The following is a 24,745-nucleotide window of genomic DNA, read 5'->3' as shown; positions in this document are numbered from 1 at the left end:
TCTTCGAAATATTCCTATCGGACTTTCAATAAAACCAGTCCGCTTTCAATATTTCCATCTTTGCAATCGACAAATACTTTATGAAAGTGGATGTAAACACAAATGCAATGATTTGGATCATACCAAACAACACACCAAGTTTCACTTTAACTGTTGGTCAGAGTATAGGAAAGACAAAAACGACATGTTTTCATTGTATATTCAAACAATTCTTCTTCTCATTATTGATCCGAGAATAAGCTTTTGAGGAAGATTTCATCAGTACAAATCTAAATGCTCCATAACGTGCGAATCATCTCGTTGAAAACAAAATTGGTTTTCGGCCAATTCATATGAGCGAAACAGCAAAATCATCGTGGTTATGAACTTGAATTCTTTTAATCTATCGGAAAGGTACCTGCTGATGCTATTTTTGAACCATTCTTTACATTTAACATAGAATGCGTTGTACCTATAACATCCCTGATTCGTGTCGAATTCTGAAAACCACATTCGCCTAAATGCAAGTCATCTAACGTTTTTGTCTTTATTCACGGCCAGATTTGAAGCGATTGTCTTTATATGAAAAATTAGCCAGCGTAACCGCAAATCTCCGTTTTCCGGTATTCTGCAAATAGCCGGTAAGACCACGTTCACCCGAGGGCATACTTGTCACGTGATCTTCTCTAGGTGTATATATGCGAGGATAAAACCTCATTTAATCAAGTTGCCTTGATTAGTCTTGGTAACGGAATAAACAAGTGGATTTCAATCCGAACGAGAGTCGGAAGAATCAACCATGATCAATTTACTCAGTTCCATCACATTGGCACTGATCATTCAAGTGTCTCTCGGTAAGAAGCCTATGACTAATTAAATTCGCATCACTGTAAGCAACTGCATTGTCAAACACTGTGCAATGAGCACGGGCTAACACCTCTTGATAGTCAATAAAGCCTTGGCATTTGAACATGAGCAATGCGTAACAGCATACAGGTTATCTGCAGGTTGAGAGAACCGGCCTAAATTGCAATGAATCAACCTTAATATTACTAAAAGCTGTCCGGGTCGATTTCGTTACATTTTTCGGTAGATCGGGTGATTTAACTCGACAATGACGGATATACTGAACCATATTTACAACCAATACTGGAATTGTTATGTGAACGATATATTTTATGTAGGGATGTCTCACAGCGACATCCAGTTTCACACGAGATTTTATCGCGTACTGACTGATCATATCTGCCACTCTTGCAGGGTGCGACAAACCTAATGTGAAGTATGCCACAATGCGGTCATCTCATAACATGCGAGGTGGCAAATATCCATCCGGTAGTGCTGTGTGGATCACATGCTGGGACGGCTACGAGATAAAAGGAAAAGAACGACTGAACTGCGATAGCTCAAATAACTGGGATGCTGGCATGCCGATGTGCATAAGTAAGTAGGTTAAGATCGTATATCAAATCATACCCAACAACAACCAGTTCGTAATAATACTATGTCCACATATCATACCCTCCATGAATGTGAACCTTTAAATCAGGAACCTATCACTATCACAGCCTACATTTGATTGTATTGCCAGCAAGATTATTAAACGTCGGAAATACTCTGCATTCTGAGCTCTGCACTATTCCTTAGGAAACTTCAATTTCCAAATATGGATCAACCTGCTACAAATCAATCCTGGATGTGGTTGCCGCCGTGTTGAAATGACTCAGGTCTTGGCCTGACAGTCACTGCCCAAAATTCCTTGGCTTAACTCGGACTGCTAATATAACCAATTTGGATTAACTCGTGAATCAGATGCAGACTTTGATCTAATTTTCAATCAAATATTCACAGTAAGGCATGCGATAAATGTTAATCTATTATTTTCTGAAATCTATTTCTGTTTACGATTTCGATATCAGTAATTTAAACAGCAGAGACATCGAGATGAACCAGTTACGGCTGGCCTTAACTGTTGCCCTTTTGGCATTTACAGGCATCGTGATGTCATCGAAACAATGCGTAAATACATTGAATCAGGTGTGTAAAATCCAGAGATGATCATTTTTTAGCAATTTCGACGATATTTGGTAAAAGCAGGGTTGTAACCATGTCACAAGGTTCCGATTCACAAGTCAATATAGCTTTTATAGTTTAGACTTGGGTCAAGTCGATACATTTTTAATTCACCACCGAGTTAAGTCCGAGTCCAAGTCACGGATTAGAGTGTCGAGTCCGAGTCACAGTGTTTTGACTCGAGTCCGAGTCCAAGTCATTATGTCGACTGTTCAGTTCCGAGTTTATGTCATGTGGAACCAACTTTTTACAACTCTTCTCGGTGATATCGAAAGCTTCGCACTCATAATATGCTAGTTTTCCTCACTTTAACAGTTTCTGGCAGCATTTTCAAGTACCAGTACCGATAGACGAAATAATAATAGTGTATTAACTTTACTACTCTTCGAAATTACAATGAAATGCCTGTCTTGGTGGACCCAGTCTCAAGTCATATGACTTGGTCCAAGTCACGCACAATACACAAATTGACTCGAGTCGGGTCATTATTCATTTTTAAGAAAATGACTCGAGTCAATTCGAGTCACCAAAAAATCGCGACTCAGGTAAAAGTTTGCTCCTACATGCTCAAACCTCAAATCATCTCTCTACAAGTATGAGGTCGGCGGTGCCCTTGAAGCCTTGTATGCTGGATTTTAGCCATTAAACCAGGGGTGAGCAAACTACGGCCCGCGAAAGCTCAAGAAACGTAAAAAAATTGAGAAAATGCGTACAAAAATCAAATTACTGTAGGGAACTTTTTCTCAATATATTACAACATGGTGATAATAAGCTATATTCTTACCAGGACCGTAACTGCCGCACCCCAAAACCTCCAATGGGAGGCCAAAATTATTTCGTGAATATACTTGAATTATAAAGTAATTTTTTTATTAATTTATGCAACGTTTTAAAAGAAATTTCGCGCTGTACGTGATTTAATGTTGTCGAATAACTTGATTATTGGATACTCTTCCCCATGTATTTTTGCAAGGTTGGAATTGCTCACAGAAAGTAAAATGACTCAATTCGGACCACGACTGTGATTTTAGATTGGCAACACGAGCAAGTTTATTACTTTCAGTTCTGTACTCGGAAAAACAGCTTCGCGAGTGTATTAGATAGATTGGTTCTTTGTATGTGGAGAAATATTTATATTTATAATATTTTGTGAGAAGCGTATTTAAAGGTAACATGAGGGTTGTGATGCTGTCGGCATTGTGTGTCCTGGAGTTGAACTAAAAGTACATTCAGCATAGCATATCCATGAACAGATCGCTGCTCGCAGACTCAATTTTACATTCAGTTTTAGGAATCGGAACAACCGACTTTCATCTCTAAGTGGGACCATGAGGACAACTAGCTTATAAATTCTCGTCAATGTCTCTAACGCGTATACGCTATCATCAAATCAATGTCTGGTTTCTTTTGAACATAAAAATACATATATAATATTAATATAATATAATCATATAATAATATTGGATTTGGGCTTATACTATCCCAATTTTATATTGTGCGGCCCACGAATGGATTCAAATGTTGAATGCGGCCCGCGAGCTAAAAAGTTTGCCCACCCCTGCAGCAAACTTAGCTCTATGTTGAATTGCACTACCCTACTAATTCGACATCAGTTCCTATTGGCAGCATTCTCATCTAGAAACATATAATTGAACCACCGCTGTGACAGTCGTCAAATTAGTGGTTTAGAAATAGTGGGCAACCATATTTTATAATAGTTCGGCGTGGTCTAGTTCATATGCACAGATTGCACAATTTACATGCATCCGCATATTGAAATCAAACAACACAGCTTAAGATTTCTGGTGGGTAAAACACACAGGAAATCCAAAATTGGCGGGGTGCAAATATGCATTGACTCGAAGGTAGTAACGTGATCCCAACACGGGTTCCTTGTCACGATACAAAAACCACACCGCTGAAGACAAAGGGCAGAGTCATTATGCTTCCGTAAATATTTCAGAGCCCTGCGCGCATCCTCGAACATTCTTCGGCGGTCAATTCTATCCGAACAAGGCTGGTTACAAATACAATGACAAAGTATACTATGGCTGTCCGCGAAATAGAGAAAAGCATACTTATTCCACGTGTCAAATGGACGGGAAATGGATGCAGGCGTCGAAATGCTATGGTAAGGAGTCTGCGCAGAGTCAATGAATACCTTCGCACCTCGTTTCGCCATACCACAATATAATTCATCGTCTTTTATTGCTTCAGATTATTGCAAGGTGGCCAAAATGAACTACGACAAATACGAACCCATGAAGGACCATTACTACTACGACGAGAAAGTTACTTTTATGTGTCCCGATAAGTATTATAAATACTACGATGGGGGGAAATATGATTACATGAAGTGCGGAGACAACGGAGTGTGGGACAGGACACCTCCCATGTGCAAAAGTAAGAATTTTATTTTACTTATGAATCAGCATGACTGTGCTACGGACTATAGTGTGCAAAGATAAGGTCTATCTTCTGACTGTCATGACCTTTATATTTATCAATCATAATTATGTGATAAAGTGATCCCGTTATCCCGAGTGCTGGATGCAATAATGTGTCTAATTCATGTCTAAAACCATTCCAAAACATGATGAAGTGACCATCAGATTGTTATTCGTCGGATTTTTAGTCATCACGCACTGCTAGCGAGTGACTGCAATATAACTCGCTCTATATACGTATTATTTGGACATTTCCCAGTACACTTTGGTAATATTATTTCTATTTTATTAGTATATTCACGTCAACATGGATTCCTCATAATACGAGGCTTCATTCTAACATACAATCAATAGACTAAGCTTACATTTATTGAACCGTGGTTAAGTATTAAACTGCACAAATTGATTATCCGGTATTGTATTGTACAATTCATTTAATTCAATGGGTAATTAAGTCATATAATATTCGCTGTAGCCTACGGAATATAGATGATTGCCGAAAGTTAGTATAATAAGCAATGTCAGTACAAAACCACCACTGGATTCATTAAATACCACAGGGCTCATGACAGCTCACTGATTAGCAAGATTGAATTCAATATCTGCGCCCAACATTTTCAATGTTGACTCCAGTGGCTGTTACAATGTTCTGAAATGTATTTTGTTTAAAATTGATGAACTGCTTAACATAAAGCAGGCAAATCTGAAAACAGCAATATCATCGACAAACTCTTATTCTGAACATATTCGTTTTAGAATACTGCAGCGCCCCGGATCACATGATGTACCATCACAAGTCTTACGCTAAGAAAATGTACATGCACGGTGACAAGATGTATTACTACTGTAAGGACGACTACAAGAAGCCAGAACAATATGGCTACATGTGGGCAACTTGTATGAAGGACGGCAATTGGGACAACATGCCGTATAAATGTGAAAGTGAAAGTGAGTAAGATCGGAAATTAGCTTTGGGGTATGGGAATATGATCATACTCATGTTTATGACATGAGTGTTTATAAGAATCTATGGTGTAATTATGCAGCTATGGAATAATGCATTTTATGCGAGAAGTCATATAGCTGATATCGTTTTAGTACGCCAATTAAAACTTGTAGATGTAGCGTAACTTGAAAATTAGATGATTTTGTAAGAAATATTTCCTAGAAACGCAAACGGTTCCGGCTTGGATTGTAACTCCCTGCAATCATCCGATGACTAATTACGTCCATTACAGAAAAATGTATGGCTCCAAAGCATATGGATTACAATCACAAGCCTTATGCCAAGAATATGTACAAGAAAGGTGAATATATCAAGTTTATGTGCATGGACGGTTATCGCAAACACACCAAGTACGACTATGAAAAGGCCATGTGTAAAGATGATGGAAATTGGGACAAATCTCCGTATAAATGCATGAGTAAGTGAAAATTGTGTTATATGCGCGAGATAATCTTACAAGAATAAAGCTGTAAGACATAAAATGGCGTCAGTATGGAATATTAACCGGTATCTCAATTTCTTCAGAGTACTGTGAAAAACGAATGATCGATCATGGGATGCCACGTCTTAACAAGAATCACTACTTTTACGGGGACAGGGTGTCTTACAAATGCGACGAAGGATACATGCTATTTTACGACGGACCATGGTATGAATACGCTACCTGCATGGAAAACGGGATGTGGGACTTCATGCCGCCAAGATGCATATTGAAACAAGGTACACTGCATAGTTCTACCTCGCGGGTGGCCTTTCGTGATTATATGGAAGTACAGGTGTATGCATTTTGCTTTCTGCGCATACTAGATACACAATTTTCTTCAAATTAGTATTTTTCCGTACGCTGATGGCAATTGTTGGCGATTAACTTAACTTTCGTATTTTGATCGAGTTGGATATTTAACTTTATGCTTAGAATTTCATTGCTACTATAATTTACAAGCATATAATAACCCTTCGAAATCGGCCAGCCCCCTGACCAAAATTTCACTCTATCCATAAAAAAAAAACATAAAATGCCATCCATAGTGCTTGAATCGACGCCCAATATATTGCCGTAAACCTGAAGTAGCCGCCAAGCGGACTGAGATAGGCTACTCTCTATACGCGAGAGGGAATGGCGTTATGCAAGGAAGTGTTCTCGATTTTTTGAAACATATCGAGTGTGTATCATCTACGCTCTTTATAAATATTTTGAAAGAAATGTGCAAATTTCGGGCGGCGATCTAGCACCCAATTCCTATATTCTCACAAGAAATGATATAGATACTACCTTACTACGACGTAGGCTTCTACAATAGGCGAATTGCCTAGTATAATTTCGTCAATTAGAAGTGTCAGACGTAATCCGTTTATGAATATACTGTTATGAAATATCATATAGATAGTACCTGCTCGTAATAGATCCAAATCAAATGTTTATCAGTAATGTGCAAGAAACCTTACTTCGGCGGAATGGTCATGCCCACGAAAAAGAAATACCAAAAAGGGGAACGCATATCTTTCAAATGCAAGGACGGATACAAACTGTTCTTCGACAAAGACTGGTTTCAATACGCAACGTGTAAGAACGATGGAAACTGGGACTTCGAAGCACCTAAATGCAGACCTATGACTATGAGTGAGTCTTCAATACGATATTAGCCAATATATACGGAGCTATCCCATAAAGACCCGACGCTTACAAGTGAAAAACTCCAATGCGTTTCAGAATATTGCATGCCCGGCATGGTCGAACATGGCTATCATTTTCCTGACATGAAAATGTATATGGAAGGAGATAGAATGTACCACAGATGCAAAGAGGGATATGGGCTGTTTTTCGAAACTGACTGGTATGAATATCGCACGTGTGGCAAAGATGGTAAATGGGACTTCGATCCTCCCAAGTGCAAGAGCATGAAGCACTCCAGCGGATGTAAGACTTTTATATTATTGCCAAAAACAAACTGTGTAACGGCATTTACAATTTGCGCACAACGGTTGATACTTTTTATTTGATGGAGTTGGCCAAAGTAGTTAACGTTGCTACTCAAGTACGAAAGGTAGAAGTATTGCTGTATATTTGTGAGCAATTACAATTAAAAAAAATAATAGGTCTGAAAGTTGTTCCAGTAATAAGTTTCAACGATCCAATTGTTTGTGGGTTCGTATGATTATAGCAGTAGATGAATGTGGCATGTGGCTGCAATCGAAATTAAAGGATGTATCTTACGCTAGTCTGACTGACCCTACAGGTACATACGATTGTCAAAAATATATTAATTTACAAAGGTACGCGTACAGGGACTTTCTCACACGGTTTTTATTATGAAAATCTTAAATAACATTGGTGCAGATTCTCAGCAAACTACTCTCTTACATTTCAGAATTAAACATATAAATTACCGGAATATCCCAAAAACCAGAATATATACAAAAGAAATTATAAATCACAGTAATGTGATGGATAAAAATTATCCCACATCAAATTAAAAAAAAACAGCTATGCGTGTTGCTGAAGTATGTGATATGAACCTGATCAGCATCGCTTTTTATTCGTAATTTGAGTACGGATTTTCAGTTATTTGAACTTGATTCTCAAGTATGTGCTTTCAAGATGTTATAAATATCGTCAAGTAGTTTGCTGATTTCATCAAACCGGATCTATATGGACTAATCGCGTCTACTCTACAATAGTAATATTATAGCTACTATTCATGTTACTCAAAACCAGAAATTTGCAACTGGATGGCGCTTTAGCGATGAAAGTACTTGCATCTTTTAAAAACCAAATATGGCGTCGCAAATACAAAATGGCGTTATCGTAGTTTTGTCATTTCTCCTAAACATAGACATATTGTACGGAAGCATCATAAATTCAAAAGCGTACTAATCTGCTGCACAAGCAATTCATGTTCATCAACGTAGGCTTCGACAGTTGTACATTCGCTAGTTTTTTGAAATGATGAATCCTACATTGAATTCAGCTGGTTGCATGGGACATGACGTAATGTACGGCAAACGAAGACCAAACAAAAGCTGGTACAAAGATGGAGAAAAAGTGTACTATGACTGCGAAGACGGTTACAAATTGCATTATGACATGGAAAAGTACGACTACGTCATGTGCAAAAACGGAATGTGGAATCACCCACCGCCCATGTGCAAGTCTGCGCACAAAAGTAAGATTTCTAAGTTCACTCTGAAAAATCTATGTAATAGGGTTATTGAGCTAATTGTATGCCACAAAATGACAAACAATGGGTGAAGTCCAGATTTAGTGAATATTTTCTCCAAATTTGCTGAGTGAATACTGAACAGTGCAAGGTGGAGACGGATTAGAATGGCGTTCTCACCTACATACGACTTGAAATCTAACTAGTGTAAGTGTAGGTCTTGGACCGATCAAAATATAATAATCGGCCTGTAACAAAAGTCCAAATGATTTCTTTCAGATTACTGCTACTCTCCTAAAATCATGCATGGCATGTACTACCCCAAAATGAGGCGATACAACTATGGCGACCGTTTGCGATTCAAGTGCAATTACGGCTACGGGATGTATTATTGGAAGGATCAGTACGAGTATGCTACATGCGGAAGAGATGGCATTTGGGACAAAGAGCCGCCGATGTGCAAAAGCCACAAGATAGGTAAGCCTGCATTCTTTCTTTCTTGCAATTTCATTTGATAATAGAACAGATTAAGAAAAGAAAACTCTTTTGATGAAGTAATGATTACAAGAATAAACTTCACACACCCCGCAAACATGAGGTTACTATCGAACTATGTATACTACTGCACGAAATCCACGCCATAAAGCACTTGCAAACTTTCCTCTGAGCTTGAAGGAATCTGTTATCTATCGTTTATCTCTCGCATTCGATTAGATGTAGGGTAATGATAATAAAGGTAAATATCACTGTAAAATTGCAGATTACTGCGATCCACCGAACTTCGAACACGGAAAGTACACGCCCGCGCTGAAGATGTACAGTCCAGGAGATCGTCTTTACTACACCAAATGCAAGGAGGGATACACGTTGATGTACGGAAAAGATTGGTTCGAATACAACATCTGTATGGGCGATGGAAATTGGAAATTCATGCATCCAATGTGCAAAATGGCCACGAAAGGTATGGAGACCTGTTTCGTGAAGCGCAAGATCGTGTTACCCGGAATTCCGTTTCGATACATCCACAAAATATGCGTTACGTACTAAATTGTAAGGTAGCTTTCCTATGACATTTTCTGCTTGAAGAAGATTTGATTCTGAGACCTGTATATACGAATTGTCACGGTGATCACAGAATATAGAGTCAAAACAACTTTTGTTTTCGCATTATTGCTGATATCTATCATGACGTTAATGCAGTTTTCTGATAAACTGAGTTCACGTTTACACAGACTATAAGTCTGATATCTGCAAGAATTCATTTAGACAGACTGTATCTGCCGCGGAGGTGCCGATGAAAATCTGAGGAGCTGCTCACCGCCACATATTAATAACTAGTTTAGACTTCGCTTGCTATGCATATGATGTCATTTAAACGCCGACAGCAATCATGAACGTTACGGATTCCAACTCAACAGCGTACTCAATACCAACGAAAGTGGAATTTAGTAAAGGAATCCAACCTTTTGACTCTATGATGGAAAACTTCGATACACTGAGTTCACTGAAGAGCTTAAACAATTTTGTCACTACAACTAACATACACTAAAAGGACATAAATGCTGAATAAAATATGGGACAAATGACTTTCTGAGGCCTGGGACTGTTTTGCTCAGAGAAGCGCTCCACTTACGCTATATTGTTTGAGCACAATGTAACGTGCATTATGTTCAGCATTGGCGATTTCGTCAACGTTAATGACTATATCTTTCGGTTCATGAACCGAACTGAGTGCTTGCCTTCTTTCTTACCGTCTCGCAATTTGGTGCCAATGTCACAGACTTGCTACTGATGGTGAGTTTAGTAAAAGCGCAACATTGCCACCAGAATGTTATAATTTGGTATGTGAGCAGTAAGCGTACTTCGACATTTTCTGTCGGGAGAGAGCTTTGGATGGAAATGTGCGGTGTCATACAATCATTTTAACTTAGCCGTTATAGCTTCGTGGGCCCTATGTTTCACACCCCTGGCCATAGTCTTCAGCACCCCAATGAACTCTTATAAAATTAAAAGCTGAATTCAGAATAGAGTGAAGGAGGGTTTTAATAAATCTTGAATGCTATGTTAATGCAATATTGCAAGATGTAGCTATGCTCGGAATGCTGACGGCTTTGCCCCATTTTTATTTCAAGTTTTATTCAACAATGATTTCAATCAAATAGCTGATGCATGTAATTAGCAGCATAATCTCACTTACCTCTACACGGCACACTAATGTTCAGCTTATTGCGACGCTCCCGTGATTGAACACGGTATGGCCATGACGTCCAAATCCAAATATGCGTACGGCGAGAAAGTCAGCTACAAATGCAAAGACGGTTACGAGCTCTACTACGAGGGCGAGAGATATGACTACGCTATGTGCAAACCGGGCGGGTATTGGGACAGGAAACCACCGATGTGCAAGAAAGTGATGATGAGTATGTTTGGCGCCCATTTAAATTACCTGGGTGTACTATACATTGTTCCCACTGTTTACAGACTATTGCTACGCGCCGGAATTCTATTATGGATCATACTGGCCGATGTTTGAACGATATCAACAAGGCTCGAAGCTTTATTACCAATGTGCCAGGGGATTCAAGAAAATGTACAGAGGAGAAGAATACGAATATAACGTTTGTATGGACGGGAAATGGAAGTACAAATCACCCAAGTGCATGGATATGAAGAAACGTAGGTTGATGGAAGTATTACCAGAGAGTCATCAGTGGTTAAACTATTGTTAATCGAAACTATAATCCGAGAATATTCCCGCACATTGAGTAAGTAATAATAACAAGGATATTTCATATAACTGAAAATTTCATTACCAAATCCAATTTCTCAAAAAATTCTGAATCCTTATCCCGTGTAGATTTTGGAACGCGGTCCCTAAAAAAACTGAATCTGTGCTCTTCTCGTCTAATGGTTAGCCAGTATAACGTTACCGTAGACTGAATGTATTGCGATTATTTTAACGGTCATGTCAAGTTATGCATTTAATTTTTAATCGTATAGTCGAAATCAGTATTATTTGACACAAGACCGAAATGTAACATAATACACTCTTATACCTAAAATATAACTCACTCAGTACGAGTCGAAACCATAAATCGTTCTGGCAAAATTTGTATCGGCTAAAATGCAGCAAAATTTTATTTTCCGCTGTTAGATTATACAATACTGAGATACCGCGTCCTTGTTTGTGAATATTTCCATTGGCTAAATTCGATGAGGAAATTTGTTATGCAATTAGTGAGATATACACCAAGTGCCGAACGAAGAGTGTTAACAGTATTAAAGGGGCACTGCGCTCAAAAATGATATGGTCTCAAATTGAAGGGCCGCAGCCATTTTCTTCAGAACGCCACCGTAATGAAGCTGCAATTTATTGAAATTTCCACAGGATCTTCACGCTCTAGCTGCCGCGGCTGGTTAACCCGTTACATGGCACGATGTCTTCACCGTCGCACTTGCTGGACGCGATAACGCAGTCACGCAGAGAACGAACTTTATATAGTCGTCAGCCGATGTTATGAAGAAAATATGTCTAAAGTTCGTTCTCTGCGTGACTGCCGCCGCCAAATTTATTTTTTCGTTTTGCCCTTCAATTTGAGACCACATCATTTTTTGAGCGCAGTGCTCCTTCAACTTTCGGTCTTACAACAAGACACCAAATGCTTTGCCCGTTAATGGATTTGACGGTCCGGTAACATATATAATCGGAAATTGCTACTCCATATCGAGTCAACATCCTGCAACCTTTACTACGCAAGTATTGCTACACTTACTCGACAACCAAAATATTACTGAATAATTTGATCAAATGTGTATGTTTTCTTGCTAAGTCTTACCCGATGTTTTACGAAGGCATTCCATATTGCTGAAGGCGTGACTTGTATTTTACGATAACAGTGTACTGCAAAATGCCGAAATTCGAACACGGCACACTCAAGCCAAACAAGAAAGACTACTCCGTCGGCAACCAACTCCGTTTCAAGTGTAACGAGGGATATTACAAGTACTACGAAGGCAAATACTATCGGTATGCGACTTGTGGAAAGGATGGCATGTGGGACATGAAGCCGCCAATGTGCAAGAAGATAACAGCAGGTATGAAGCATTATTCTATGTATGGAGCGTTTATAATGTTAAACACATACTGTGACATCTTACCTTGAGTGATGATCACTATCAGCCACCAAATACGCTAATCTACTACAAGCATTTGACGCTTTGATCTAGTCTGCGTTTTGAACCTTGAATACTTTTCAAAACTTTCATTTCTAATTCAACTTGGAGTACTTTGACACGTCTTAGACACCGCTACTTTCAGGCCACATGTACTGAGGTAGCGCAACTTGGAGTAGATCCATTTCCAGATATTAACCGTTGTAGGATGCAATACTGATCTTAATCACCCAAACCCTAGCCCAATGTCTCTTGACGCTAAATATCATTATATCGTTTACAGGGTCTTGCATGCATATGATGGTACAGTACGGCGTCTATTCACCGATGAAGGCTAGTTACAAACCGGGTGACAGAGTGTATTACCAGTGTGCCATTGGATACCGACTCAAGTCCTATGATGATAACTCGTACGTCTACAACTACTGTGGTAGAGATGGAAAATGGACTCGGAAGCAACCCAAGTGTATGAAGATCGGTAAAAGTATGTATCGAATAACCATAGTCAGCTACAAAAATTCATGGGGTATAGAGTACGCACATTGTAAACGTATAGCTGAAATGTCATAAAAAGTGATACTCAAATAATCCACCCGAAGCCCAACACTCGTTTCAGAATCGAATCAGTCAGGTAATCGATTTTGCCCAGCCACCCAAATCTTATGGTATCTCAGTACCTACCTGAACGGTTCGATTACCAGTCAATTATTTGTCATTATGACACAAAAATGACAAATATGACATAGTTATGACATAGTGGAGAAGTAGAATGAACACAGCATATCAACAATACTATCACCTAGTTTGACGTCACAGGCATGAAAATGCGGATGATAATCGGGGCGAAGATTTCGCTTAAGCTCAATGTACTCAATTTAGATGATGCATGAGCTGCTTCTGATGGTAGAAAGTAGGTTGGTATATTTTGATGAAAGTAGACTCCCAGGTATTATTCGAAAGAACTTCTTAATTGGTTGTCGAAAACTATATATGATATGCATCTCCCTGTTTTAATCATCCAACGAGTTGAAGATTCTTACAGTTGAAATCACGGGCTCGAATAAAATGACAATTCTAGGTGTTATCATAGTTATGGTATGAACAAGGGATTACCTCAGGTAAACATGAAAACTCTAGATTTATCGCATATTGAAATCATGGCAATCAATGATCAAATAGGAATCAACTACGAGGGTCGTTTTGTGGAACCGAAGTCATAAAATTCCTGATCAACTAAGAATAACTTCTTTCTCAGAATATTGCTCCCCGCCGATGGTAGAACACGGCTACTACGAGCCCGAGATGAAATACTACGACAACAACGACAAGATATACGTCAAGTGCAAACCAGGGTATTACAAGTACGACGAAGGAATGATGACGAAATATTACTCTTCCTGCCAGATGGACGGCAATTGGGACAAATTACCGAAATGCAAAAGGATGCCTACCAGTAATATTTTGCGATGTTGAATGAAAGCACTTATATCCTACCCAATTGTCGCACCAAGTTTATATGTTCGTGTCCAAGATCTTATCCGTGCGTGTTTGTTGTGGTAAATTTCATGGTGTTTTACGACTACTATGGTCATTTACACCAGGCCAATTTTCTTCATTTTTATTCCGTATCTGCCCACTTGTAGCACGACCCACTTTTCGTCTTTTATAAGACACCGTTTACGAGAATCATATGGCGAGGATGAACCTAGAAAAAACTTCAACACTTAGCTAGGAATTCTGGATTCGACCTCGGTCGGAATCGAACTAGCAACCCATTCGTGTAGCAGTAGTGAGCTGTGGGTTCAACCACTACGCTATCTCGCCACCATCCGTGCGTGTAGTTGATTGACGAAAGTTGTGCTACTTACTACTAATCTACCAGATATTCTACTTATGATGGAATTTCTAGCTTCATGGGTAAAATTCAGCGTTCATGTTACGGCATCATGGCAGATACTGTAGTGGAAAACAATAGACGCTTTTCGGAACTAATATAACATATTCTAGGAAGGAGATGGTATTTGCGTCACAAGTTGGTATAGTCCTTTACCACACTGTTCTTCATATGTCACCAATTGTCCTAAGAGGCTTCGACTACTAAGTGTTAGGTGTCGCAAAGAAAGCAAATCGAGTTACGGTTATCAAATAATTATGTAGGTTACATATGCAGCTTATTCAATTTTTCCCCATCCGCTTTCATGTACGTTGCCACGCTAAATGAAATATAATTTCAGAATACTGCAAAGTGCCAGATCACCACGACTACAACCACATGGCGTATTACAAGATGCGATACATGGAAGGAGAATACGTCAAGTTTGAATGCGATTACGGATATTACGCCCCTGCCAACTACCGTAAACACGCGAAGTGTATGAAGGACGGAAACTGGGACGGCGAGCCGCAGAAGTGCAAGAGTAAGTTTCTACATTCTGCAATTCACTCTTGGTTCACTATATAGTAGCTTTGTAGGGAACATATTTCATATTTTTAAATCACCCTCCCGAATAGGTTTCATATCATGTCCAAAACCTACTGCGGTCCGCGATTAACTCATATTCGGTCAGACACTTTATGAAAATGAGAAAGAATATAAAATTCTATCAGCCGAAATGCATATACAGTTTCTTGTGATTCAAATATTGACGAAATCTTGAAATCCAAATCAATTTTCAACAATTCTATTCATTTCGTCATGCCCCTCAATTTGATGCTGCTCTTTTTGATAACGTTCTGTTTATGGGGACACAGAGCGCAGTATATCTATGGGGTGAATTGACCTACGTGGTAATATCATCATACTTGATCGGTTGTGCTGTTAGTGAAAAGTAAAATAGACTAGCTTAGGTTTGTTAAACAACTCATTACATCATTTACAAGAGCTAAATCCTTTAACAGAGTACTGCATGGGAGACGATGTTATGTCCGGATACTACTATCCAATGAAAATGTACTACCTCAAGGGCGAGCGAGTGCAATACCGCTGCAAGTCTGAATACCAAATGTCGTACCACGGTTCCAGGTATTCCTATATGACATGTATGGATGACGGAAACTGGGATAACAAGGCCCCGATGTGCAACAGTAAGTTATTTTGATACCGCATTAAAAGCAATGAGACAAGTTGAAACTATAATCGACTAAAAGCAAACCAGTTGTAAATATAAGTGAAATTGCAAGCCTCAATAAGCAGCTGTTCGATTAATTGAACTTATAAACAAGCGTTAATTTGGATCAATATAATCCTTTATTGACAAACGGTGTGGGATGTTTTAAGCTTCCGTCTGAAGTAGTGATTGCTTAATCTGGAAGTAAATCAATATCTAGATCGCCGTGTTTTAACCTTCAATGGCGAAACAACGGACTGCGTATTTATAATGTATGCAAGAATAGCGTTGCACATAATTATGAAGACAACACAATTTTGACTTTATACGATATCCATGCTCAATCGCTCATATATAGCAAACCAAGTATTCTAAGTACCACTATTACGAGACTGCATAAATGATCCTCTCATATAGATGATGAACCACTATGTAACAGCTTCTGCAGAGGCTTCATTAACGCCCCCAGCTGCCGATGCAGTCACACAGTACCAAAAAAAGTGAAAACACGATGCATCGCCATAATAAATGCCGTAGTGGGCAGTACAAAGCAATTGAGTACGGCTGCTACTCTCTACGCCCGGGTTATCTTGCTGACGAACGGTAGAAGTGGTCGAATACCACTGGATTATGATCTCCGAAATAATTTAAAGAGTATAATATTGTGGGTTTAGTTTACCGAAATTATTTGCTAGTGGCGTGATATTCGTTGACCGCAAATAATCATTCTATATAGTTGATCAAAATCAAATTCTCTGATCGTATTACTGTATATTCGTATTCCAGAAAACTGTGTCGTTCCCCGTCCCTATTCGTACGCCTTCTTCTACCCGGGGAATAAATACTCCTACTCATACGGGGAAAAGATCACGTTTTACTGCAGTCGCGGATACAAACTCGATAAAGCGTATCAGCAAGTGTCTTGCGGTCGTGGCGGCAACTGGATGGCTAAACTGCCAAAATGCATCCGTAAGTATCACAGCAACGCGTCGTCGGGGACATAAATGCAAACGAGACGCCCTTGTGGACACATCGTTTAAGGCATGATCGTCTTCCGCGTAATATGATCCCTAATGCTAAATGTGATTTAGTTCAATCTATTTTTTAATCTTACCCGTTACAGTCATGCTGTGGCGTTATAGATTACTTGCCTTTCTGATTCAGTAGTCTAAGCCGTCCAACTCACTGTTTACATTCTGTATATTATCAAGTAGGTATTTGCATATTTGCATCACTTGTTATTATTGGAATTCAGATAGTTACCTGGCGATGAAACCAATGCGCCATCATAGCATTAATCTGTTGAAACATCAACAACGATTTGATTTAACCTCGGTAATAATGTAACGCCAATCTCTGTGGCCCCTTCAATGGGTGAAATATCTCACTACTTCAAAAGAGTAATTATATTGGCAATGTACACTGTACAGGAACGCAAACTATCAATTTGATAGGTTAATATCACATGATGCAGCGAAATAATAAATATACCAAAATTGTCTGCGGTAAAATAACTCAATTTAATGCCATTTTTCGAATATGTAATTTACACACCGCATTTAACGTTCCCAATTTATTACAGGCCTTTGAAATATTGAACGAGATGGGAAATTCGATGCATGAGACTATGAAGACCATAGGAATTATATTTCTCTTTCGAATTTATTGAAACTAACACATTTACCCGGAAATAAAAAGTTATTGTCAGCAAAATGTATCCATGTTGCAGTGCCTAAACCTATACTGTATCCAGAGTGCGGGTAGTGATGAAATGACTCATTGTTAGGTTTAACGGGGGTGTCATACTTGCCGTAGCCTACGACGTAGTACGTTGAGATATGCGGACAGATTTGAATTATTAACTTCAGCAGTGGACGGTCCTGTGTCGTAGTCGCTCGAAGGACTATGTGGCTCGCTGGCAAAACCGTAGCTGATGAGTTCCAATTAAACGGACGTTCTGATTTTCCATTTTGAGAAATAAATCGTTTAGACTGTCGTTTGAAGTTATAAAAGCACATCCTACGCTCGGGATCCTTTGGCGTCTCATTGGAAATCATCCCGTATACCAGGGTTTGCTCACCCCTGATTCAAGCTCACCAGCTGTAACAATTTGTCTGCATACCACTACTGACTAGTGTTTACGATTTCAGACTATTTCGAATTCTACGTGAACAGTTTTGAAGCTAGCTGCTTATGTGGTTGCGATTGTAAACTACTTCTACTTCTACCTGCACAATTTATGAAACTAAAATACTCGCTTCCACGTTGCAAAGTAGGGATGGTATGAACGTGAGGTTCACGCTCGCGTTCTGTGTGTGAACCTCGGAATTTTATAGAAAATCACGTTCACAAACGAACCGTGGTATGTTCTGCACTGTGAACCTTTTTCATGTATTACAATTTGTCATGTCATTAAATCATCGTTGGTTACAATTATTTGCATTTCAACTATAGGACCTATCTAAACGTGGAGCTGGCAACAAAAAAAATCCACACTAAACGAGCATGCACCTTATCAATGTTGAAAAATTTTACTTGCTTTGTTGCAAAAGTTTGCTCGAAATATTCAGTTTTCTGTTTGTGAATACTTATTAACCCTCTGCTGTGACCTTGACCCACAATCACACATCAAGAATGAAGCACACCACATGCAGGTAGTCAGCGAATGATGCTTATTCAATCAATCAATGCAATTTATATAAAGAATATCTCGTCGTCTAATGTAAAAAATCTAGCTGGCGTACGGGATCAATCTTGATTTGAGATGTTTACTGCCGTATCATAAAACTCAAATTCGTGCGATTGGGGTGTTAGCTACTGTATAACCATGTTTATGGGGTAATATCGGTAGCAAGTACAGAAGCCCGTTAACACTCTGCTCCATATCCGTGTAGCGATAGTCAAGACTCAGAATACATTGTCAGGTCTGGCCTAGAACGTTAAGGCGTAAGCTATATTCCCTTGCAAGTCCTCGTCGTTGATGGCAAAGCGATGGAAGATATTGATTTTATGGGAATATTATAGCATTGAATAACTCCAATTGATACAGTCGGTGATGCTTAAAAAGTCAGCATGTACTTCAGCATTGTGGCATGATGTGGCCGGGGTCGTCGCTAGGTATCTTGTATGTCACTTCACTGAAATGCAGTGTTGGAATTAGCAATATGTCGTCACGTGACTTCATAAGCTCACGTTCACGTTCACACAGAACTTTTCGAAAAGGTTCGCACTCACACGAACCTTAATCTTTCAATGGTTCCAGGGTTGTAACGACTCGAGTCATGACCCTATGGATGCTCACGACAAGCGCTTGGAGTCGTCCTGAAAAAGTGCTGTTCCGATGATGGACAGGGGTACGACAAGTTTTGATGGCAGCTCAAGGGATACGAGATCTAAAAGCGTTAAGAAGCACTGATCGTGATGGTAACCACATTGCAGTAACCATATTAACTGCCTGACCTCGCGAATATGTCATGCGGTACGATATGTTTACGTTCGCGAAATGGAGATTTAAATTCCCAGAATCATCATAGCATAAAAATGAGATTTCGATTGTTACGACATCCCGAAATATTTCTTACACCAAAGATGAAGTACTGCATCAGGTGTCGAGCTCAGTATATGATTTCCCATTTGTGGAAATCATTGGAATCATACGGACAAGTGACGATACCATAATGCCTTGTTGTGGCAAATATGACCAATGAGCATATACTATACGCACGGCTTCGGGCTTGAAAGAGACGGATTCGAACATTTTGGCCATATTTAGATTAGAAATATGAAATAAAATGGATTTGAATATGGTAATGGCATTTCTATCGATGCGAGTTTTGAATAAATCATATAATCATTCACGCGATATGAACTCGAATTTAGAGTTTTAGACATGATACGAAGTGGATGCATAATCTTACCTTGCACTTGATGCGGAATAGACATATGAAAATGCCACATCCACTCAATTCTGTCCATAAGCAACTTTTGGTGACTATTTCACAAAGAGAACGTGATCACCACAGATTTCGGAAATCGTCGAACGATTTATGCTAAGACTTTTAGTTACAGAATATGTAGTAATGCCAATATCGCCAAGCTCCAATCATGAATGCGGTATTGTTATGATTGCGCTAGAATCACAATTTCCTCGTATGACGAACACCCATTGCCGCGATAGGCAAGCATGTTCCGACATCAGCATATTGGCCTTTAAAATCCTTCGAAATCTAGAAAAGCTCCATGGGTTGTGATGGATACTGGCCATATCTTCATCTGATTGGGATCACGAAAACGTTCTGTTGGTACAGTGATTGGAAATAACATTATCACAACGTCCTTAGCACAACGTCTGAGATACGGTTGAACCCTTTAAACGCCAACCCACCGCACGTCAAGCGCCTCCCTGCGGCCGAGTCCGTACGTGACGTTTGGCGTGTGAACGCACGATCCGATGCCAAACGTCAACATGTACAAATTAGATACACCCCGTGGCGTTTTAATATCCTCATTATTCAGAAGTCGAACGCCAAAATATCAGATTATCCAATGCTCCGCGCGAAATTCAACTATACTGAAAGTAATTGTAATTATAGCAACGCAGCGCTCCTAGGGTTGCATTTAAAACAAATGGTTGTTTAAAACACTTTGTTTAAAACATGTTTTATACAGTGTTTTAAACAAAGGCCTTTCCAAGTTATAAAATTATGCCATAATTGTGTCAATACTTTCAAGAAAACATGTTGTATGAGCCTGCGGACAATTATCACCCGATACAGCCGACGTATACGATATGGGATGGCTGGAACCCTCAAAATAGTCGGTTCAACAGCTATAGTACGTAGATATTTCGTCAAAGGTGCTATATTTACCCTATATTTTCAATTGTGAATGCCAATCCACTATGGCGTCACCATTAAATATTACTGACGTCACAAAAACAATAAATAACATATTTTAAACAAGGGCCTTGTTCTAAACATGTTTGTTTTAAATTTTAAAATCGCCCCGTGGGGTGTTGAAGGCATGGTTATGAACCACTGCTATAGAGCACTAGCGTCAGAAAATGCTGGACGACAAGCACCAGTTCATACGCCAACCCGCCACACAGAGCCTCAGCCACAGAGCGTCGTTAGGCGTGTGGCAGGCTGGCGTCTGAGCGGGTACAACTCCTGTTGATAAACAAGGTTGAGAGTGGAAGTTGATAATTTCCAGTGGCGGCTCGTCCTATAGGGCAACTGGGGCATTGCCCCACCTAAAATTCTGTTCAATAACAATTCTTTACCATTTATACACGTACAACAATCTATATATACCGAAATCACAGCGAAAATCGTATTCTTCTTGTCCTTTCGCTTGTAAATGCCCATATATAGCGAAGTCTCTGCGAAAATCGAATTCTCATCCGTGTTTTCGCTTTGCGAATGCCTAGCCGGGGCATGCCCCGGTAGCGCTCATAACAAGCTTTCACTGTCTATTCTCTCAAAGCCACGTACAATAAAGAAACGTTGATTTACTCTCTCCTATTCATAAAATTACCGAGCAACCGGGGCTCAATAGGTCTGTGCCCCTAAGGTGTGATGTAACAATCGTATCTATATCTGAACTCGGTTACCGTCATATGCGTTTAGTCGACCTTTGCTGGTATAGGTCGATTTTGATGGTGTTTCACACCATGAAAACTCTTGAAACTTGGTATGTCATGTCGTGATGGTGGTATTTAACATTGCTCCAAGTTTCAGGGTTTCTACTTAAAGTTTAGGGTAGTAATTCCGTTTCCGAAGTTGAGTGTGTGCTGATCCGTCATGTATCGCAAACAGATTTTACTCGAAAGCCTGTATTGGTATCCATTGATTTTGACTATGTTCAATACTGAGATCGGTTATGACATTTGGCACGGCAAGTCTTAATGTTAGTATCGAACGCTGTACCAAGTTTTAAGTTTGTCACTGAACTATGTTAGTGTTAATTTCGTTTCCTATGTCGAGTGAGAGCTGACTCGTCATTTATCGCTAACAGATTTTACGCAAAGCTGGTATTGGTCTCTATTGATTTTAACGATGCTCCTTACCTAGATCTGTCATGAGCTTCTGCACGGTGTGTTTTGATTTTAGTATCGAACGCTGTGCCAAGTCTCAAGGTTGACACTCAATGATTAGGGCAGTAATTTCGTTATCAAGGTCGAATATGGTAGAGATGTGCTCTGATCTGACACTTTAGCCTACAACGCATTGCGGATTTCACGCAAAAGCCGGTGTATCTGTGGTAACGTTAACTGTGTTCCATACTGAGATAGGTGACGAGATGATGATATCATTCTCATTTGCATTCAAATATTTACTTTGATATTATATTATCCAATGTCAATTTCACCGTGAAATTGTGGCCTTCAAGCCATTTGCTTACAACCCCCTGTCAAGCGCGATAGCTATTTCGTTTTCGATGTCGGCCAACAGCTGATCACTTGATCAGCCTATTTCTCAGTAAATTATACGCAAAATTCGGTCTGTTCGCATTAATTTTGACAGTGTACCATACCGAAAAGGGCCATGAGGCTACTTCCCGATGATGTCATGTAACAGTGTACTAAGTTTATGGCTTTCATCCACGTATATATTAGGTAATATATTTTCCAAAGGCGATTTCGCAGCAGACCTATAGACAGTAATAAAACCATGTGTCGTGTTACAGTCTCCAGTTTCAAGGCCAAAATCTCCTATGCTGTACCGAGACCGAGTTTCCAAGACTGCTATTCTTAGTTCTTCAGAATGATGTTTTGGATTCAATATGACAGGCCCGGTTGCCAGTAAACTCGCCCCAAAGTAAATTCGGCCCGTCGAATTCGGCCAGGGCCAGAGTAACAACAACAGTTACAATACCATTATCTAACCTGAACCCTAACCCTAATCCTAACCTAACCTAACCCTAACCTAACCTAACCCTAATCCTAACCCTAACCTAACCCTAATCCTAACCCTAACGCTAATCCTAACCCTAAACCTAACCCCTAACCTCCAAATCACTTGATAATATTATAATTATGTAATATAATAGAATAATACACATTATTAGTTCGTAATACAATTTCACACAATGTTCTCCGAGGGCCGAATATACCGATTGAATTCGGATGTCGGTAAATTCGGCCCCGTAAACATCGGCATATATATATACATATATATATTTATACGCATACCCTGTTCTCCAAATCACTTGATAATAATATAATTATGAAATTAATTCACATTAATAGTTGGTAATACATTTTGATGAAAAATTCTCCGAGGGCAGAATTGACCGAGTAACCAGTGAATTGACCGGTGAATTCGGCCGTCGGTAAATTCGGTCCCCGTGAATATCCGCGCTATCTCCCGTGATTACGCGATCTACGCATACCCTGACATCCAAATCACTTAATAATAGTATAAATGTGTAATTAATTCATGTTAACGGTTGGTAATACATTATAATACAATATTCTCGGTGGGCCGAATTTACTGATGTAATGGCCGAATTTGCCTGGGCCGAATTTACTTTGGGGCGAGTTTACTGGCAACCGACAGCCCAATGTATGAGATAACAATTGGGTATGTGTCCGAACTCGTTGACCTTTCCAATTAGGCTTACGCAATCTCTCGAGTTAAAGTCATTTCCATTTCTGCAGATAATTAGTCAGGTATAGTGCAAACATGAACCGCGTTGAAACTTTGTTCCGTACGCCGTTTACGTAGTTACCACACTTCAAGTCACAGCTCACCGGCAGACCTCTCGTGGCACATACGTTAAAATCACTGTTGTCGGGAAATTCATGTTACCGTAACATCATTAAGTTACTTGTTTACGTTGGAAAACGCCATTGTGACGTCATCTTGATAAAAAGTCGCTTGCAGCCCTTGCCCCACCACCCGATATTGTCACGAGCCGCCACTGATAATTTCGTACCGAATTCTTTTAACAACATCACACTGCTATCCCTGTCATAAAACCGGGCAATTCACGTTGAACACGGCAATGCACCTAGTAGAGATATGAGCGTAAATCGCGTTCTGGATGGTGTTGATGCCGCAGAAGATGCGTGAAGTTGAACCTATAATGTTGTCTCATCCATGGCTCTCTCGGTGATGAATTGGAACGCGCTGATTCACTATGAACAGCGCAAAATCGTTGCCGCCCGAGGCTGGGTGCTTTCCTGAGCGTGATATGTGCGATTAGTCGCCGCTAATCTGAAACGCGAGTGTTCAGAAGATAGTATTATAATAGAGAGAGGGGCATTTATAACGTAAATCACGAAGTAACGTGATTGGAAATAGCCTGTTGCCTGCATTGAGCCCACGTACGGTGATTGGCGTGTGGCTTTTTAAACTGCTTTGTTTGCATGGTCGTATAAGCTACTTTGAATTTCGATGTGATATCCGTAAATACGTTATGCGAAGTCATTTGCAGTCATTGACTTGTAGCCGATTTAAAAACAGACCAACGTCATTATAAGAGTTCTGTTGTGGTTGCTTGTGAAGGCATATTTTAATTGATATCTCGTGGAAAACATATCCGTGACCAATGAGGCAGTCACACAAGCAAAGCAAAATGAATGTCGATCATTTCAGCAACAGGCTCCTGTTTACGTCGGATTCTCGTGGATATCAAAGTTACAGTATACTGAAATCGGCAGAATCAAATTATCGCGATGTCCAAACGTTTCGTAGTCTATGAACGATAGATCATTTCCAATTCTTCATACTAAATTACGTCGGTTGCATTTGGGGATGATGTATCTCAAGCAATCATCGCATCGCTAGATATCGGCAT

General features: G+C 39.6%; 2 protein-coding genes across 4 annotated transcripts in view; both read left to right on the top strand.

Annotated features, from left to right (window-relative positions):
- The first annotated feature begins 710 nt into the window (after positions 1–710).
- The window catches only part of LOC145442372 (complement factor H-like), a 65,983-nt gene continuing 41,948 nt past the window's right edge, over positions 711–24,745 (top strand). Inside the window, exons 1-7 of one of the 3 annotated variants that reach the window (XM_080320291.1) lie at positions 711–833; positions 1,240–1,422; positions 4,016–4,183; positions 4,270–4,455; positions 5,256–5,447; positions 5,738–5,923; positions 6,031–6,069. In XM_080320291.1, coding sequence (XP_080176417.1) covers positions 779–833; positions 1,240–1,422; positions 4,016–4,183; positions 4,270–4,455; positions 5,256–5,447; positions 5,738–5,923; positions 6,031–6,069 — 1,009 coding nt within the window. In that variant the 5' untranslated portion in view covers positions 711–778. The remainder of the gene's footprint in view (positions 834–1,239; positions 1,423–4,015; positions 4,184–4,269; positions 4,456–5,255; positions 5,448–5,737; positions 5,924–6,030; positions 6,070–24,745) is intronic. The other 2 variants (XM_080320282.1, XM_080320276.1) reach the window with 2 other exon arrangements.
- LOC145442397 (complement factor H-related protein 4-like) lies at positions 6,076–17,656 on the top strand. The gene is made up of 15 exons (XM_080320304.1): positions 6,076–6,225; positions 6,932–7,126; positions 7,217–7,423; positions 8,475–8,669; positions 8,943–9,140; positions 9,424–9,624; positions 10,886–11,083; positions 11,145–11,339; positions 12,561–12,758; positions 13,120–13,320; positions 14,092–14,289; positions 15,071–15,253; positions 15,735–15,920; positions 16,730–16,912; positions 17,526–17,656. The coding sequence occupies exons 1-15, from the start codon at positions 6,132–6,134 to the stop codon at positions 17,531–17,533; spliced, it is 2,640 nt and encodes an 879-aa protein (XP_080176430.1). The 5' UTR covers positions 6,076–6,131; the 3' UTR covers positions 17,534–17,656.

This window comes from Botryllus schlosseri, chromosome 1 (assembly GCF_051294905.1).
Source record: "Botryllus schlosseri isolate E-star chromosome 1, Bs_hap1, whole genome shotgun sequence".
NCBI classification, from domain to species: domain Eukaryota; kingdom Metazoa; phylum Chordata; class Ascidiacea; order Stolidobranchia; family Styelidae; genus Botryllus; species Botryllus schlosseri.
Note: the sequence above shows the minus strand (reverse complement) of the source record. Positions and strands in the feature narration are given on the sequence as shown.

Coding starts and splice junctions, on each gene's coding strand:
- LOC145442397 (XM_080320304.1), top strand. CDS start 6,132: ATGCTATTTTACGACGGACCATGGTATGAATACGCTACCTGCATGGAA. Junction 12,759..13,119: donor GTGCAAGAAGATAACAGCAG/GTATGAAGCATT, acceptor TATCGTTTACAG/GGTCTTGCATGCATATGATG. Junction 15,254..15,734: donor CGAGCCGCAGAAGTGCAAGA/GTAAGTTTCTAC, acceptor ATCCTTTAACAG/AGTACTGCATGGGAGACGAT.